The sequence below is a fragment of the Oryctolagus cuniculus genome, chromosome 4, assembly GCF_964237555.1.
Source record: "Oryctolagus cuniculus chromosome 4, mOryCun1.1, whole genome shotgun sequence".
Lineage (NCBI taxonomy): Eukaryota > Metazoa > Chordata > Mammalia > Lagomorpha > Leporidae > Oryctolagus > Oryctolagus cuniculus.
In genome coordinates, this window is record NC_091435.1 from 47,415,837 (window position 1) to 47,436,018 (window position 20,182).

Consider the following 20,182-nt stretch of genomic DNA (forward strand, 5'->3'; position numbering starts at 1 on the left):
TTCCTTTTAAATTTTATTTAGTTGAAAGACAAAGATATAAAGAGACAGAAAGTGGGAGAGAGGGAGAAGAATGGGAGAGGGAGATAGGGAGAATAGAAGGGGGTTGGGGAGAGAATGAACCTCCTATGTACTGGTTCACTCACCAAATATCCACCACTGCTGGGCCAGGCTCAAGCTGGGATTCAGGTCTAAGTCTTCCAACTGAATAGCAGGAACACAAATACTGGACCCATCACCACTGCCTCCCAAGGTGTGCATTATCAGGAGGCTGTAACTGGAAGCTGAACCAAGATTTGAACCCAGGCACTCCAATAAGGCACGTTGACCTCCCAAGCAGTGTCTCTTAACCAGTAGGCCAAGTGTGTGTACCTGATTGTAAGTTTTGAATATGGGTGCATCATCTTGATTATAGTTTTAGTAGGTAGTCCAAGGAAGGCCTTGACTATGCAGTTGGAATTTTTTTTAGTTTAAAAACTATTACTGCATTGTGGTGTAACAGGTGCTGGTTTGTGTCCTGGTTTCTTCACTTTCAATCCAACTCCAGTAATGGCCTAGAAAAAGCAGCAGAAGATGGCCCAATTGTTTGGGCTCCTGCCAGTCATGCAGGAGACCCGGATGAAGCTTCTGGCTCCTGGCTTCATCCTGGCCAAGCACAGCCCTTGGAGCCATCTGGGGAGTGAACCAACAGATGGAAGAAATCTCTCTTTCTGTGTGTGTTTGTGTGTGTGTGTCCCTCTCTATATAACTCTGACTTAAATAAATAAATTAATAAATGTAAATAAATAAATAAATTTCAATAAACAAATAAAAACTGGCATGGGATAAATCTGAGTTCATATTCATATGTATATTCTTTTTGTGGACTCATTATTTTCTTTGATATTTTCTAATATGCTGCACAGGACTTCTCTTGAGTAGTGAAAGGAAACAAAGCACACTAAAATCTTGATTTTCTGCTCTTTCATTGACTTTTTTCTTCTATATGTGATCTTGTTTCAGTATATAAAACAATACTAAAATGAGAAAAATGTGTACATTGCTTTTTAACTTAATATTTTATTTGTTTTTTTTAGAGATGCATATTTTTAATTTATATTATAGTCAAAGGCTTAATGCTCCACAAAGTGAAGAGTTTAACAAATAAAAAATAAAGAAGACCATAGTTTACCAGGAAAATAGGCCAGGGCTATGTAACTCTAACTTTGAATACAAAGAATGGGGTATCATCATTGATATCATCAAGATATCATCATTGCATTTACTGTTGAAAGCAATGATAATAAAACACATGTATTTATGCTCCTCAGAGGTGAAGTCTCAAATATTTCCTTGAGGATATTTTTGGAAGAATGAAAAGGCATAGTAGATAGAATGGGACTTAAACACATGTGATCTACTGCAGTGGAGAGAGAATTGTTTCTGGGTGGAATAAATTTACAGTTGAACTTGTTATACAAAATTCTCCATTTACACATTTTCATCAGTGTGTCCTCCAGGATAATAATATTTTTATTCATGAATATATGAGGAATGTTCAAAAGCTTTGTGGAAAACGTGAACTATTTTTAAACTCCATTTCCCACAAACTTTTGAACTACCATTTGTTTAGCACTCTTCTTCCACTGTATTCTCCAACTTGTTGAACAGTTTGGGTGGAAAATTTAGAGACTGTACTAGTAGCAATAAAGGGAAATTTTGCTAATGTGCTGCCCAAATACAGTGTGTCACCCTATCTTGAAGTTTACAAACTCCCATTGCCTTTCCAACAAAATAAACACTTTTCCATCTGCACAAACCATGTTAGGCATCAAATAGAATATCCTAAAGGAAGAAAAGTCCAAGAGGATATTATTGTTTCTTAAATTGTTCTAATAAGAAAGACATAAAATTTTTCAAGTAATTTCAGATGACTATTCAATATTATATCAGCAGTTTAGAATTGGTAGGGAAATGGCTAATCTCTTTTAGTGTAATTTACTTTCAGTGATTGATTTATATGAAGCTAAAATAGAAAGGTCTCTTCCTTGTTCAATCTGTACACGGAGTTGTCTTGTTATCTCAGGCTCATTACTCTTTCCATTTGTGCTCCTGTTGTCCTGGCTGTAAAATAAGCAGATTAATATCTACCCTAGTAATTTCAACAGAACTACTATAAGATTCAGTTGAGGTGGTGCATATGAAAGTTTTTTAGAAACAGTAAAGACCTATGTAACAATTAAGGTACTGTTATGAAGCTAGCATTGTACTTGACATGTAGTTGACACTCAGTGAGTATCTACAAATCCGTGGCTACAGCCTGTCAGCTATCCAGTGCTAGCAGATGCCAAGGCTTTCTCACAACTGTGTGTCACTTAACCTTCTAGACCCTGGTGCCTTTAGATGCAGATTGTAAGATACTCATACTGGTGAATGGGATTTCTTCTAATCTTTTTAGGCACTTCATGCAAGTAATTCTGTTCAATTAGTACATTTCAACTGAGTTCTCTGTCTTTTTATGTCATTATGAATGCTTTCTGAAACAAGTGTCTGTTACTAGTCTTAGAGTGGAGAGTGGTTGCTGGAGAGAGTTTCCTAGGTTCTTTTCCTCAGCCCAGTATAGAAATAAAAAGCCAGGAGACAACTTGCAAAGAAGTAGAAACTGTTGTTTGATTGGCAAGGGACAGAAAAGCTTCTGGTCCAAGAGGTGGAGTGCCTGAGAGGGACACTCACTGTTAGGAAGTACCAAGAGTTTTAAAGGCATTCTAAGCGTGTGCCCCTCGGATGGGAGTTTCTCATACTGTATGTTGACTGACTTGGGGCTCATGGAGATAGCAAGGGTCTTTTGGAGACAGTACGATACTTCTTAGGGGCTCAGCCCACTCCTCTGCTAGCTCTGAGTGGAAGATTATAACTAACATGAAGGTATAATTTATTTATTTATTTTTTTTTAACTTTTATTTAATAAATATAAATTTCCAAAGTACGTATTATGGATTACAATGGCTTCCCCCCCATACCGTCCTTCCCACCCACAACCCTCCCCTTTCCCACTCCCTCTCCCCTTCCATTCACATCAAGATTCATTTTCGATTATCTTAATATACAGAAGATCAGCTTAGTATACATTAAGTATGGATTTCAACACTTTGCTCCCACACAGAAACATAAAGTGAAAAATAATAGATGATTTTTTTTAAATGATGATGAAATCAGAGCAGACCTATTGTCATGTTTAATCCCAGTGAGAGTCAAGTTGGGAGTTGATAATTTCTTTTTTTTTTTTTTTACAGAGGATCAGTTTAGTATGCATTAAGTAAGGATTTCAACAGTTTGCACCCCCATAGAAACACAAAGTGAAATATATTGTTTGAGTACTCGTTATAGCATTAAATCTCAATGTACAGCACATCAAGGATAGAGATCCTACATGAGGAGTAAGTGCACAGTGACTCCTGTTGTTGACTTTACCAATTGACACTCCTGTCTATGGCATCAGTAATCTCCCTATGCTCCAGTCATGAGTTTCCAAGGCTATGGAAGCCCTCTGGGTTCTCCGACTCTTATCTTGTTTAGACAAGGTCATAGTCAAAGTGGAGGTTCTCTCCTCCCTTCAGAGAAAGGTACCTCCTTCTTTGAAGACCTGTTCTTTCCATTGGGATCTCACTCGCAGAGATCTTTTGCCAGAGTGTCTTGGCTTTCCATGCTGGAAATACTCTCATGGGCTTTTCAGCCAGATCCGAATGCCTTTAGGGCTGATTCTGAGGCCAGAGTGCTATTTAGGACATCTGCCATTCTATGAGTCTGCTGAGTATCTCACTTCCCATGTTGGATCACTCTCCCCTTTATTTACTCCATCAGTTAGCGTTAGCAGGTACTAGACTTGTCTATGTGCTCCCTTTGACTCCCAGTCCCTCCACCATGACCAACTGTGAACTGAAATTGATCACCTGGAACAGTGAGATGGCATTGATACATGCCACCTCGATGGGATTGAATTGGAATCCCCTGGTATGCTTCCAACTCCACCACTTGGGGCAAGTCAGCCTGAGCATGTCCCAAATTATACATCTCTTCCCTCTCCCATTCCCACTCCCATGTTCAACAGGGATCACATTTCAGTTAAATTTCAACACTTAAGAATAACTGTGCATCAATTACAGAACTAAACCAGTCATATTAAGTAGAACAGACAAAAAAAACTACTAAGAGGGATAATGTATTAAGTTGTTCATTAACAGTCAGGGCTATGCTGATCAAGCCACCGTTCCCCATAGTGTCCACCTCACTCCAACAGGTTTCCCTCTTGGTGTTCAGTCAGTCGTCACCGATCAGGGAGAACATATGGTATTTGTCCCTTTGGGACTGGCTTATTTCACTCAGCATGATGTGTTCCAGATTCCTCCATTTATTTTTAAGAGATTTATTTATTTGAAAGGCAGAGTTACAGAGAGGCAGAGGCAGAGAGATAGAGAGGTCTTCCATCTGCTGCTTCACTCCGCAGCTGGGACTCGAACTGGCTCCCATATGGGATGCTAGTACTGCAGCTGGCAGCTTTACCCTGCTATGCTACAGCGCTGTCCCTAAGGTGTAATTTTTTTTTAAGATTTGTTTATTTATTTGAAAGTCAGAGTTACATAGACAGAGAAGGAAAGGCAGAGAGAGAGAGGTCTTCCATCTGCTGGTTCACTCCCCAGATGGCTGCAATGGCCAGAGCTGGGCTGATCTGAAGCCAGGAGCCAAGAACTTCTTTTAGGTCTCCCAGTGGGTGCAGGGGCCCAAGGATTTGGACCACCTCTACTGCTTTCCCAAGCCATAGCAGAGAGGTGGATCAGAAGTGGAGTAGTGGCCGGCGCCACGGCTAAATAGGCTAATCCTCTGCCTTGCAGCACTGGCACACCGGGTTCTAGTCCCGGTCGGGGCCCTGGATTCTGTCCCGGTTGCCCCTCTTCCAGGCCAGCCCTCTGCTATGGCCCAGGAGTGCAATGGAGGATGGCCCAAGTCCTTGGGCCCTGTACCCGCATGGGAGACCAGGAGAAGCACCTGGCTCCTGGCTTCGGATCAGCGCAATGCGCCGGCCGCGGCGTCCATTGGAGGGTGAACCAAGGGCAAAGGAAGACCTCTCTTTGTCACTCTCTCTCTCTCTCTCTCTCTCACTGTCCACTCTGCCTGTAAAAAAAAAAAAAATGCAGGCACTGCAGGTGGTGGCTTTATCCATTATGCCACAGTGCCAGCCCCCCAAAGGTGTAATTTAAAACCACTCGGTCACACATGCAGCACAAGGAGCCATTAGTGGGGGAGATGCAAGCTGGTCTGGAAACAAACTTTACTGACATTGCTGGCAGCCTGCTTGTGAAAGATATTCTACCTACGTCTGAGGGGCCCACAGACCCCCCACTGGACATCCTCAGTGTCTCAAACAATGAAGGTGTTATCTTTCTGATATTATATGACATCTTGAGCGAGGTTCTTGTAGAGTCATCAAGTGCATGGCATGTGTCACTCTGCTTGTCATGGCCATAAACTCAGTGTCACATGTAAGCAGGAGTGATTTTCACTGTAATATCTATAGTCAGTGACATATAAGGAGTGGCTTCAGTTGCATTTGAGCAATCCTATTAGAACATAAAAGAGGTACCTCAAAGACTTCCATCAGATTTCTGTTTCTATGTCTTTGGCTGTTGTTTTGGTTTTAACTTTGGCCATTTATTTTGAAATGCTGTGAAGTCTGAGTAAGGGAGTACTTGGGTGGGTACAATTCTGAATGAAAATCAGGAATCTATTAGCAAACAGGAAATAGGGCTTGTATATTGGGTATATAATCAACAGTACTTGGCACATTCTTCTACAGAACAGCTTGTCTTTTCACGTTGATCTGTTTGTATATTTAATTACACTCCTTACTGGCCACCCCACTATCTTGCCATGATCTTTCTCAAATAGCGCTCCTGTGGAGCCTCTCCTAACCACCCAGTCAAGATGGAGTGCTTCTTCAATGTGGTCTGTATTAAACACCTGCTGCCCACTTTCTACTGCACGAGACCTTTTGGTGTAGACAGAATTAGAAGGATTGTATCTTCATGGCTGTCAAGGAGCCTGAATAAGAGTAGCTGCCTGGAAAATATTTATTAAACCATCTGTGTTTGTGCTTGCTTATCTTGTATTACCATCATCTCTAAGGCTAGTTTGGGTCACATTCTTCACTTCTATGTTTATTAACAGTAATCCTAATAAACTGTGCTGTAGCTATAAAGTGATTATGTGATTGTCTTCTTTAAGTATCACATATCCTGGCATTTATAATATTAACAAAAAGTGATTGTTTACTGAATACCTTTATGCCAAGTGTGGTAAAAAACATAGAAGCCTGAAAAAAACCACACACAGATAAACTTACAAGCAAACATAATAACTGAGCACATGGGAGCCCTGCCACTTTATCTTTTAAAGACTCAGCAATGCCCTCTTCCAAATTCAAAGACACCAATGATGAGCTAAATTGAAACCAGAAGTTAAGTGTATGGTTCGTTTATAGTTTTTATCATTTCCCCCTAAAAGGCAATATGATGTATGAGTGGAAGTTTCTAACCAGTGCTTAAAAACAATACTAAAAACTTAGTAACCCTAATTCATGTTTGGTTAGGTCATTAAAATTTGAGTTACTCTCAAAGTGACATCAAAAGTTCAGCATTCTTTAAGATGGTCCTCAGGTAGCCATTCTCAGTGGCAAGCAGTAAGACTAGAAGTAAGACTAAAAGTTATTCTAATACTTTCATTTATAATGTTTTTCTCTTGTTTTATTTAAAGAAAATTTCAGCAAGAAGGTTCTTCAATGGATGTAACATGTTACCTTCCAGAAAAGTGTTTAGTAATCATGAAATACAGAGTTGTTTAGTGAATATTTGTAAGGCCTAGTCTATATGTAAGCACTTTCAACCATCCACCTCTATGTAGCACTGAAATTGAGTTTTAGAGGTTTTAAAATTTTTCATTTTCAAAGATCAACTGGAGGAAATCCAAAATTTGCACCCTGAATTCCTTCCTCAAAGAAATGCCCAGAGACATCTTGTTAAGATGTTCACTGTGATTACCACCCTCAATATAATTAAGAGAATGCATTAAAGGAAACAGTATAGCATTTTGAATTTTCTATCAAACTAACTAAAAATAATGTAGTGGAGGCCTATCTGTCAAAACAGTAGATGGGTGGTGAATACTACACGGTAAGCTGAAATCAACATTCAATAACCAAACCATTGATCTTACAAAAAGTATACCATGTAGAGAAATGGAAAAACAGGAAAACATAACAAAGTTATTAGAATAGTTTTTAATCTAGTAACCTTCACAGGTGTGTTTGTTTAAATTGAAACTGTACCTTACATAATGTTTCAAATAAAGACAGGGAATATATTTAACTTTTTATTTTAGGCTATTGCCATAGATATTAAGGAATAATATTATAAAGTCAGAAAAACTCATGATAACCACTGGAAATCATGTACCATGAATCTTAGATTATACAGGAAACCATGGATTTCTAGCTTAGTTGTTTGTCATTTGTGGGATGAAGTTATACATACATCAAGCAGTAGAAAGCAAGTCAACATGTAATATACTGCTAACTACAGTACAGATACTATAAGCATTGCATCACATCTGAAAAAGGGAATAACTACATGGTGACATAATTTTGCTTTATTTTCTCACAAATACTCCAATGCCAAGTAAAGCTGTGAAAACACAAGCTGGAAATTTCATCATGTTCCAGTGCCAAAATAATTTAAATCTTTTTTTTTTCCGTTAACATTTGGTGCAAATTCAAATGTACAGTAGAAAAACCACACTGGGCTGTATTACTTGCTTCTGTAAATTTAGGAAGGAAAAAAATTGATTTTTATTCCTAATGAATTCTAAGATCAGTTTATATGTGATTTCAAAATAGATACTCAAAGTTAGCACAGCACTTTAAAAGAATCATTTTGCTTGTAGCTTGTCGACCAGGCTTCTACAAGGCTTCAGACGGGAACTTGAAGTGCGCCAAGTGCCCACCTCATAGTTCTACTCATGAAGATGGTTCAGTGAACTGCAGGTGTGAGAATAATTACTTCCGAGCAGACAAAGATCCTCCATCCATGGCTTGTACCCGTGAGTAGTTTTGCTGCAAACCATGCCTGCATGTTTGTTTTGGTTTGTATTGTTTTGTTTTGTTTCCTTCTTGTTATTGTGCTATTTGTTTGGTGGCTTTTGTTTGTCTGTTGTGCGTGTGTGTTTGTAGCATTTGGCGCATTTCCTTCTGTCATCCATGTGCAAACTGCAAGCTTTCTCTGCTTCACTCTGCATGCTTGGCTCACCACAAATACAACATGGATCACACAAAATGAATTAGTTTTTAAAGCACTTCCTGCAATGGGGTCTTCAGAAAGAATGAAAATTTTATGTATCTTGTTTTAGAACTTGCAATATGTTTGACAGGCTAGGGGAGGTTATAGGCAGAGGGATTTGCTTTTACATTTGTGTTCCCTCTTGCCATATGTTGGTCACAGGTCAGAGGGAAAATGGACTAAGATTTATAAAAGTAATACTAAAGTTTTCATAACTATTCACAAGGGTATTGAACTTGGTGGTAAATTCTTTCATTGGACTTTGTGACTGCCTCCTCAACCTTGAGCTAAACTCCCCCTTTCAAACGCTTCTGTACCCATACGTCTAAAATCTTATGAATCCTCTAAGGATGAACTAAAAGTAGATAATAAAGACAGGATGGTTATTTAGCACTTTGAATTCCATTGTAAATTATCTATTTCCCTTGTAGTAGAAAACAGAAGTGAGCCTCATTAATCTTTGTTGAACTGCTTTGCAGGACCTCCATCTGCACCAAGAAATGTTATCTCTAATATAAACGAGACCTCCGTTATCCTGGACTGGAGTTGGCCCCTGGACACAGGAGGCCGGAAAGATGTTACCTTCAACATCATATGTAAAAAATGTGGGTGGAATGTAAAACAGTGTGAACCATGCAGCCCACATGTCCGCTTCCTCCCTCGACAGTTTGGTCTCACCAACACCACTGTGACAGTGACAGACCTCCTGGCACACACTAACTACACCTTTGAGATTGATGCCATTAATGGAGTGTCAGAGCTGAGCTCTCCACCAAGGCAATTTGCTGCAGTGAGCATCACAACTAATCAGGCTGGTGAGTACCCTGATGCTTCCTGCCCCTCCCATAGTAAGTCTGAGCAATGATGGCGCTGGCAGACGGTGGGAAAGGGGAGGGAAAAAAGGTATGGAAGGGGCCCCCAAATATTCTCTTTTATCAAATTTAAACAGTTAAGGTAAATTCAACCTAATTTTTCAATGGAGAAGAAACACATTGACAAACTGAATTTTAAAATAGTTTATACTCGTTGCTTCCCAATTTGGTATTCTCAAATGTTTGGGTCTGAATAGTAGTTGTGGGGATCTTTGGAACTTTTTCACATTTCAAAGAACCTAACATGCATTGAACTCTGGTTTCGGAAAGGATATGTAGGTTATTTTAAATTGCAAATATTTTTATTTCTATTACATTTGGCTTGTGACACAGGTTTGTAGTTACTTTATGTTCCAAAGGAACTCCAAGTATTATAGTTTTGTAGCTCTGCTTAGTTAAAATTAAGAAATAAAATTAATTTAAAATAGGCTTGTGTTAATACATTTTAAATATGAAGTTTATGGAGAAATATAATGGAAAGATGACTTGGTCAAGAATAATTGGAATAATTTTAATCTTATTCCCAGATATGATTAGATAAGTGATTTCTCCAACCACGTTTTCCACTGACAAACTTTCACCAAATGAAAAAGGAAATTTCTGCTTTGGTGGTTATAAGCAAAAAAGGACCCTTTGATATCAAATGGAAAACTAATCAAGTATAGAAATTTCTTGTATTTCTTATAGCCACAACTTCTCTATTATTAGTAAATCATGTTCTTTCAATCAAAATTTTCATCCTCCATGTGGATTAATTGATATGATATTACTTATGGAATTTTAATTATGATTTTCTGAAATGTAAATGGAATATAATTTATATATACATGATACCCATTTGAGATATGACAATCATTTTTCAATATTGGAAACTGCAAATGAATAATCAACACAGCTTTGTGAGGTTAAGATGATTGATACTGTTTGTGCATAATTGTTGCTACATAATGTATGATTAGGGATACATTCCAAGTGGTTCAGTTCAGACATATTATTTATAAGTAAACCAATCAATGCTGGAGTAAAAATAAATAAAACAGAAAAAAGAGACAGAATGCCACACCGAGAATGCTTTAACTGGAACGAAGATGTTCCTGTCTGGTCCCAGCCAGGCTCACCTCTGAGGTGGAAATCAGGATTGAGTGTAAGCTTCGATTCTGCTCTGCGTTTGGCTTAAATTATGGAAATCCCCGTTGTATCTAGTGGACATCATTGTTTTCTCAGGTATTATCAGCATGTATGCAGGATGCTGTAGGCAAAAGTAAAGCAGAGATAACTAAACTCTACCATCAGCTGGAAGTGATCTTTTATCAGCCAAATAACTAGCTTAAAAAAAGAAAACCTCACTAGATCCGTTCTCTCACTTGGCTGGTTCAGGAAGTTTAGTTCAACTTCCAAGGACACACAATTAACAAAGGTGATCCCAGATTAGTACTCAGTAATTATGTACCAACATAACTTTGCCAGACAATTTTGATCAATTTCTGCACTAGTTAGACAAAGTTTTATCTGCTCCTGCAGCTTGGTATTAGAAAGGCATCTATCCTGATTAATTTCTCAAATAGGCTGAAGAACTCCTGAAACTTAGTTTATCAGGTCCACTCTGTCCTTTGAATGATCCGGCAGCTGAAAGGATAAATCCTGGCATACCAGAGGTCTCAGGGGCCTCGCACTTGTACCCCTCTCTCTCCAGAGGCCATGTCCCTGCATGCCAGTTGATACATATTTCTAATATAACCCCTGGCAAAGTCCATGTTCAAATATGTATCTTTCTAATTCCAAATTCCTCTTTTGTTCATACTTTACTTCTAGCCACATATATGGATAAAAGGTATACACTTAACTTTGTCTCATGCTGATAAAATTCATTTGTGAGAAACACATGACTTTGAAATGAAGTATACTGAATCATTATTTTAATCTTGCTTACTGAATTAGAAATTTTTCTCTCTTGAAGCTGTAGACCAAGCAGCACATGCTTTTCTTTGCTTCAGTTAATTGATCCTAAATGATTTAACCAACAGCATTTAAACATTTCTAACCTAAGTATATCTTAACTAACTTCTGGAGAAAACACAAGTAACATCATTGCTATATATCACATGATTATGTGTTTTCACGTCCAGTGAATGTTGGCATTTCAAAAAATTATAATGATGTACCAAACAGCTTTCCCAAAACCTATATTTCAAGCTGATTTACTGCCTTGCTTAAAATAGGAACATCAATTTGTGTTATAATTATCTCTTAAGTCAAACAGATACGTATAAAAACAAGCAAGAGCTCCCTATTTCGTATCTTATCATTCCCCTCTGGCTTTCTGACAATGCATTTATCAGGGAAACTAACAGTTTCAAATATATACTGTGAATGAATCTACGCAAAGTGGCAACCTAGAACAGGCCAAGACATTAAACAATAAATGGGGTTGATACTTTGGCCCTCCCAGTTACAAATCACAGCTTGAGACGGAGATTCAGCAGAGGTGATATCAGTTACTCTCCCTAACCCCACTGCCATTTTTTTTTAAATCACAAATTTATCTACAAAATGTACCATGAGGCACTTGATATATTTATTTTCAGGGTGTCTGTATCATTTTGTGTGTCTGGAGAGAAGCAGTTCTTAGTTCTATCTTCAAGTCCCCTGAGTAAGATATATCAGCATGATTAGAAGCAATCCCATTTCTACAGGGAGTGTTTCTTTGTTTTGCTTTTATTCTTGTTCTTGTGAAGGTTAATGGACTGGTAGCCTTGAAAAATGAGCTCTTTAGCACTGTAAGGATATGTCTGTGACAGATATGATGCTACGGTATTTAAATTCCTTCTGGTCTCTCTATCTTTGACACCAATATAAAGGGGAAACATGAATGTGTCTCTTTCCATTTAGTTTGTGAGATTGAGTTTGTTGATTCTTCTTTGATTACATTGTGAAAGCCCTGTGATGGCCACATGATAAGGCGCCTTCTAAATTGTACAGGATTGTGTTGTAAGTTTAGACATTTTTTCCTCCGCCTTCAATACTTGCACTAAGCATGCCGGTGAGGTGGAATGCAGTCTCCTTACAAAGATTATTTCCATGAATCCATTAGTCAAACTTGTGAATAGGCAGAATTGCAGATGGAAAAAAAAAATCTTCAAAGTAATAATGGTGTAAATTGGTATTGTTTTTGGTTCTCTTACTTAAAATGAGAATATTTATCTTTTCACTCTGGAAACAATCATTCCACTAGTGGAATATTTATCTCTGTTCATTCTGAACTCTATTAGTGAATGTGCCCTGTTTCATAAAACTCCAGCATATAATGACCACAGCTTAGAATAAGAGCCACTGACAGGCAATTTCTGGGTTTGACTTTTGAGGTCCACTGTTGGCCCTATCATACTGCTGAAGAAACTGAGATCCAAGTATTTCACCAAAAAAAAAAAAAAACAAACCAAACTTCTGTGTATATCTCTTAAATCCTAGTCCACTTCCAGGTCCTATTCTCCCACACTTTCTGCTCACCTATGATTCACTCCAAGAAGCTACAAAGAGTGGTGTTGCCTAGTATACAGAGAGGGTCCTTGTTGGGAAAATCTGCGCTAACCTATGCCACCAGCAGTGAACCTGCTCCTTGTTGCTCTGTCACTCATTCACGGGGTTTCTTAGGGGTATCCTGCAGGAGATCTTCCTTAGCAACTCCACCCTTCCAAAAACCTAACCCCATTCTCTACTCCCTCATTCTTCGCAGGTAATTTTCCTGGCTAACTTATTAAAGCCATGTTTCAGAAGGAAAAGAAGAAGTTGTCTCCCTGTTCTCAGTCTCTTTCTCCTCATCTGTACTCGCTAACTCCCGTGGATCCCGGACTCTAAACAACATGCTCTCAAAAGAATCCCTTACTCCTCTAGTATCTTTAGCTAGCCCTCTTTTGCCCACTATTTCTTTTGCATTTTTTTGACAGGCAGAGTTAGACAGTGAAAGAGAGAGACAGAGAGAAAGGTCCTCCCTCCATTGGCTCACCCCTCAAATGGCCACTACGGCCGGAGTACTGCCCAGATCCGAAGCCAGGAGCCAGGTGCTTCCTCCTGGTCTGCCATGCAGGTGCAGGGCCCAAGAACCTGGGCCATCCTCCACTGCTTTCCTGGGCCACAGAAGAGAGCTGGACTGGAAGAGGAGAGACCGGGACAGAATACGGCGCCCCAACCGGGAGTAGAACCCAGGGTGCTGGCACCGCAGGCAGAGGATTAGCCCAGTGAGCCGAGGCGCCAGCCTTGCCTTTTTTTTTTTTTAGACTTGTTTATTTATTGAAAGAGAGAGAGAGAGAGACAGAGAGAGACAGAGAGAGAGAGAGAGAGAGAGAGAAAGTCTTCTATCTGCTGGTTCACTTCCCAAATGATCACAATGACCATGGCTGAGCCAGGTCAAAACCAGGAGCCAGGATCCTCATCCAGGTTCCTAACAGGGGTGCAGGGGCCCAAGCACTTGGACTATCTTTCACTGCTTTCCCAGGTGTTCCAGCAGAGAGCTGGATCAGAAGCAGAGCCCATATGGGATGCTGGCGCTGCAGGAGGTGGAGACTCAAGCAGCTATGACATAATGACAGCCCCTCTTTTGCCTTTTAGGTTGCAAAGTCATCTTTATCTTAGATGAGGGCATAAATAAATAAATAACACCGGCAGCACCAACAACATTAGCCAAATGTGCATGTGTGCACATGTTATAAATTGACTACTTCACCATTTCAGTTTCTCTAAATTTCCAGTCTACAATTAGATTTTTTCATAAAGTAATCCTTCCTCCTATCTTTATTCTCTCACTTGTATGTGTTCCCTTTCACTCCTGCACTGAAGTCTGTTTCGTTCTCTCCCTCTATTATGATTTCCACCAGAGGACAAGTAAGAATTTCCTAAGTGCATCTTTATATCCAATTAAATGCAATTGTTAGGGAGAATGCAGACTCCATTAGGGAATGGAATTGGAATGTTCACATTTGCATTTGAGGAATTAGTATAATACTTTCTAGCACATTGTATAATTTAAATATTTATTAAATGAATTAATGACTAATGAGAACTTCCATCATCTGAAAACTACAGCATGTTGTCCCTTAATCTGTGTTTTCTCCTTATTTTTTTCCTACCTAGCAGTAAATCTAGGATTTCTCCCAGCTTACCGGATTCTAACATTTAGAATCATCTTTGACTCATTTTCCACATTTAGTTCACACATGGTTCTGATATTTTCCTTGCATTGTTTTAAATCCTCATGCCTTTTTCTTCACATTAGAATGTAATTTTCAATTCCTCTAAGCAACTATAAATAAAAATTTAATGAATTATAATAATGTTCTTTAAATAATTTTGAGATTCTAAAAGAATTGGAACTAAAATATATTGTCAAAATATCATACTGCTCAGCAGCTTCTTCCCACTAAGATGTTTGTAGAAAGATTGAATGGATCAATAAATATATTTCAATGCCTCTTTCATGTTCTTATAATATTTGCTCCCAGCTATGCAAAAATTTACAATCTAAGTATAGATTCTTCAAAAAATATATGAATCAAATAAACTTTCAGGGTCGGCTCTGTGGCATATTTGGTAAAATCTCCACCTACAGTGCCAGCATCCCATCTGGGTGCCAGTTCGTGTCCCAGCTGCTCCACTTGTGATCCAGCTCACATGGTAGACCCAGAAGAAGCTTCTGGCTTCTGGCTTCGGATAGGCGCATTTCCGGCCATTGCGGCCATCTGGGGAGTGAACCATTGGATGGAAGACCTCTCTCTCTCTGCCTCTGCTTCTCTCCATTTAAGTCTTCAAATAAATAAGTAAATCTTTTAAAAAATAATAAACTTTCACAATATACTATGTAAATAATTGAATTAGGAAGTGGTAGTTCAGAGTTTTATTTTTTAAAAAGATTTATTTATTTACTTGAAAGAATTACAGAGAAATGGGGACAGAGAGAGGTCTTCCATATGCTGGTTTAATCCCAGATGGCCCCAATTGCCAGAACTGAGTCAGGCCAAAACTGGGATCCAGGAGCTTTATCTGAGTCTCCCATGTGGGTGGCAGGGTGCAAACATTTGGGCCATCTTCTGCTGCTTTTCCCAGGCCATTTGTGGGGATCTGGATCAGAAATGGAGCATGACAATATGGGATGCTGGCACTGCAGGTGACAGTGCTACTTGCTACGCCATAATGCTGACCCTGGTTCAAGGATTTTAATTGAACCATTTAAAGCAATGACCTTAGATATAATTTGAGAACTAGAAATAAACCAAATAATTATGAAGACATGGAAGTATTTTACCAGAATCCTGGAATTTAGTTCTCTGAATAACAGGAAGACTAGACTGGGAAGAGAGACTGGCTCCTGTTTAGAAGTAACGGGAAATCGTATTGTGAAATAACTTGAAAATTAGATGATAGAATACTGGGTAAAGATAAACAATTTGGAAGAATAACCTCATTCAATCTATGTTTTAAATATTTAATCTAGAAAAGAGTAAGGAGTGGACAAATAAGTATTTTTCTTAGCAATTGAATGGCTAAATTACCATGAAAGAATGAAACAGATAAATGACATCATTGGATTTTAATGAGTATTAATGTTATAATAAATGCAACAGTGAATGATTATATTTAAATCTAAATAGTCATTTTTTAAATGTTGAGCCATATAGACAGGATTGTGGTGTAAAAGGTTAAGCTGCTGCACTGTGAGAGCTGGTTTGAGCCCTGCCTGCTCCACTTCTGATCCAGCTCCTTGCTAATGAACCTGGGAAACTAGCGAAAGAAGGTATTAGTGCTTGAGTCTCTTCTGCCCATGTGGAACACCAAGATGGCCTTCCAGGTACCTGGCTTGAGCCTGGCCCACCCTTGAGACATTGAGGTCAAGTGGGGCGTAGACCAGCAAATGGAAACTCTCTCCCAGTCTGTCCTTCATCTTTCTCTGTAGCTCTTCCTTTCAAATAGATAAATAAATAAATAAATCTATCAAAAATTTCAACCCATAGATTCAATGCTAAAATAAGTTTAAGGGATTTTTATCCTTTTTCTGCTTGGATTCTTTTTGTTTGTTTGTTTGACTGGTAGAGTTAGACAGTGAGAGAGAGAGACAGAGAGAAAGGTCTTCCTTCTGTTGGTTCACCCCCCAAATGGCCGCTATGGCCAGCGCACTATGCAGATCTGAAGCCAGGAGCCAGGTGCTTCCTCCTGGTCTGCCATGCAGGTGCACGGCCCAAGGACTTGGGCCATCCTCCACTGCCTTCCTGGGCCACAGCAGAGAGCTGGACTGGAAGAGGAGCGACTGGTACAGAATCCAGTGCCCCAACTGGGACTAGAACCTGGAGTGCCAGCGCCGCAGGTGGAGGATTAGCCAAGTGAGCTGAGGCGCCAGCCCTTGGATTCTTGAGTATCCAGAGTGTTGATACCAATATTCCATCAGTGCTACAACTGCTTTGTCTTTAAGTCCTTGAAGTCCTGCATTTAAATAAACAAACAAGTTTATCTTAAGATTTAGGTAAATGCCATGCTGTTTCTATCACTCAATTTACATTAGTTGAAAAAAGAGTTTAATTATTTTCTCCATCCTGGTAGATTATTTTTAGAAACTCACTCCTCCTTGTTGATATTTTCACCACGCGTGCACATTTGTTATATTTTATAAGTTGTATTCTAGCTTTTTCCTTATCATTTTGGAAGCTATTCCAACTCTAGTGCTTTCCTAGAACCTTCCATCCCATGTTCAGTTTATGCTATTAGAATTCTGCATATATGTTTAAAATTCCTTTTATAAATTCTTATTTCATGTATGTATATAATTCCTTATTTTATCACATTACCAAATATACAAAATAATATAGTAGTAAATATCATGAAATTATATCTTCACCTAGATTTCTCCAAAATTAACATTTTATAATATCTGTTTCATCATTCTGTCCCCAAATCTCCATTTGTAGATATTATCTATTTCTGAATCATTGGAGCAACCATTGCAGATATTGCACCCGTTTGCTCCTAAACACTTCAGTGTGAATTTCCTAACAACAATGGTGTGCTTACAGAACCTCAGTACATTTATCAAAATCAGGACATTAACACTGTTCTGTACTATCATCTCATCTGCTGTACTTGTCAACTTTTGTCAATTGTTCCACTAAAATCCCTGCGGCAAAAATAAATGGAAGCCACTGGTCTTTAGTTCCTATCTATAACATGGATTCTGTACATAGTAACATATAAATAATTTTCTGGAAATTAAAGTCAGAAACAAAACTATGAACAGAAATTGGACCAACATTTATTTTGTTTTTTTTTTTTTTTATTATTTATTTTTCTTTATTTGAAAAGCAAAGAGACACAGAGAGACAGAGCCAAGACAGAGCTCTTCCATTGACTAGTTCATTCCTCCAAATGCCAGCAACAGCCAGAACAGTACCAGGCCAAAGTCAGGAATTCGTCAGTCAGTCCAGGTCCACCATGTGGGTGGCAGGGATGCAAGTACTTGAACCTTCACTTTATGCCTGTAATGGTGCTTATTAGTAATAAGTCAGAATCACAATTGAAGCTACAGCTTGAACCCAACTATCCCAATATGGGTTGCCATATTCAACAAATGCCTGGGGCCAGAGCCGTGGCTCACTTGGTTAATCCTCCACCTGTGGCGCCGGCATCCCATATGGGCTCCAAGTTCTGGTCCCAGTTGCTCCTCTTCCAGTCCAGCTCTCTGCTGTGGCCCGGGGGGCAGTGGAGGATGGCCCAGGTGCTTGGGCCCCTGCACCTGCGTGGGAGACCAGGAGGAAGCACCTGGCTCCTGGCTTCAGATCAGCGCAGCTCTGGCCATTGTAGCCACTTGGGAAGTGAACCAATGGAAGGAAGACCTTTCTCTCTGTCTCTCTTTCTCTTACTGTCTGTAACTCTGCCTGTCAAAAAAAAAAAAAAAAAAAAAAAAAAACTTTAAAACAAAAACAAAAACAAAATGCCTGCTTGCCTGCTTCTGACATTGATTGATTTCTGGGAGCTTGATATTACTCTAAGAATTCCACAGTTGTCCTTCTATTAAAAGCGATCAACAAATAATGAATCAGTCAAAGCAAAGAAACATGACTTAATTTTATTAAATTTCCCATTGCAGAATCGTTCACTTAGGCAAAGGAAGGTAAAACCATAGCAGAGCACTAGGATAGCATTCCTATCCTTAGCTTTAGACAGAAAGGTCTTTATCATCTACTTAATTTTATGATCAGAAGAAAGGCCTCTTGTTTCTTATTTAGTTGCTTATTTCATTTTAAGCCTCCCCCCCCCCTTTATTTTTATCTTGGCCAACTCATTTCCTTCTTCTTTTCAAAGCACTACCATTACAGGAAATCCAGTCATAATTTTCCATTTGTATTTACTTTTTTATCAGTCTAGGACTACAACTCAAAAACATTTTTACTAATATAACTAACCAATCAATACTGTTTTTGACTTTTAAGTACACCTATGAACTCACTTCCTATGGAGAATTTTTAAAAGCTTTCTCACACATGGCATTATGGCTTATTTTTCAGAACAAAGTAACACAATCCATTAACAAAAAGAGAGTAGATATCTGTAATAAATCTTGAATAAACAATCCACACTTCTTAAATGGTCTCTAGAATATCAGAGTCCTTTGGCTCAGTTGAGAATGCACTCTAAATATTTGCATTGATAAAGCAGATATTGCTAAAGTTTCTGTATTCCTTATTCTGAAATATATTTCCTCTATCCATTTTGGAGTTCTCTTGGGATTTAGAAATAGCATATATAGATATGACAGAGGAACACCTCATGTCAAAGACAGCCAGACAGGCTGTAGCTTTTCTAAGGAAGCAAACATTTCAAAATAAAAGTGGGAAAGATACTCAGCCAAATTTGCTATCAAATTATGGCCACATGTTGGAGTAGTCTCTATAGATATCTGTGTTGTAATTGTGATCCCCAGAAGAAAGTTAGACCCTGAATAATCTACATAAATTATTTCAGGACATGAAGGCAGTAGTTTCATAGCATCAATATAGTGCATCAGAAAGTTAAAACACAATGAAAGTCACCTAAGAAAATAGTGGGGGTCGATGTATTCCCCTTTCTTGTTCATCGTATGATTAAAAACCCTAAGAATCCAAGTCTTATCCTTTCCTTTCTCCCAAGAAACTAGAGGGCTCTGAATACAGCCCAGCTATTACAAGTGAAATATACTTTATAATTTTCATAGTGCATTTTACGTGTGTGGTAATTTAGCTTCTGCCTTTCTGTTTTGATATGGAGGCAGATACCTGTACATCTGGGAATATCACTCCGCAGTTATGTGTCATAGTGTCCCCAGAGCATTCCACATCATTTAACACATTAATGATGCCTTTCAGCCATCATGCCCTGGTATGGGAGTGAATTACATATCTGTAGAATGAACAGTAAGCTGAACAAAAGCAAAACCATGCATTTTCCTGACAGTTATTCAAAGCCTTCAAATGAACTTAAAGCCATAACAATACAGATCATGAGCAAATGGAGAGAGTCAAGAACTTCAAGGATCAAAACTGAGCTCTTGACCTGTTTTCCTTTCTGATCGTCAAAACAACTGTATTTAATGAAGCAGACAAGTGCCTGGAGAGGCATAGTTACTTTTTTCATTCTAGCTTCTCCTACAGTGTGCTCACAAGATATTAAACATTAATAACAAACTAGAGGAGGAAATTTTATGTGAACTATAGCATATAGAAATTGAGAAACAAATGGCCATGTAATACTAACCACCGTTTTTATTTAATTGCACTTTTAAGAGTATAATACATTTATTCAACAGGTATCTTTCTTGTTCTTATTTGTCTCAGTCTCAATATATATTAAGATAATAATTTATATTTCAAATATGCTCTATTCCTTTAGGGTAACTTAAATATAGCCCTCATATAATAATTCCATCATGTATAAATA

General features: G+C 38.6%; 1 protein-coding gene across 3 annotated transcripts in view; it reads left to right on the forward strand.

Annotated features, from left to right (window-relative positions):
* Window positions 1-20,182, forward strand: part of EPHA3 (EPH receptor A3) — a 401,167-nt gene that overhangs the window by 229,504 nt on the left and 151,481 nt on the right. For all 3 annotated transcript variants that reach the window (XM_002716757.5, XM_008267088.4, XM_051819167.2), the window contains exons 4-5: window positions 7,969-8,124; window positions 8,840-9,175. In XM_002716757.5, the coding sequence (XP_002716803.2) occupies window positions 7,969-8,124; window positions 8,840-9,175 (492 nt within the window). The remainder of the gene's footprint in view (window positions 1-7,968; window positions 8,125-8,839; window positions 9,176-20,182) is intronic.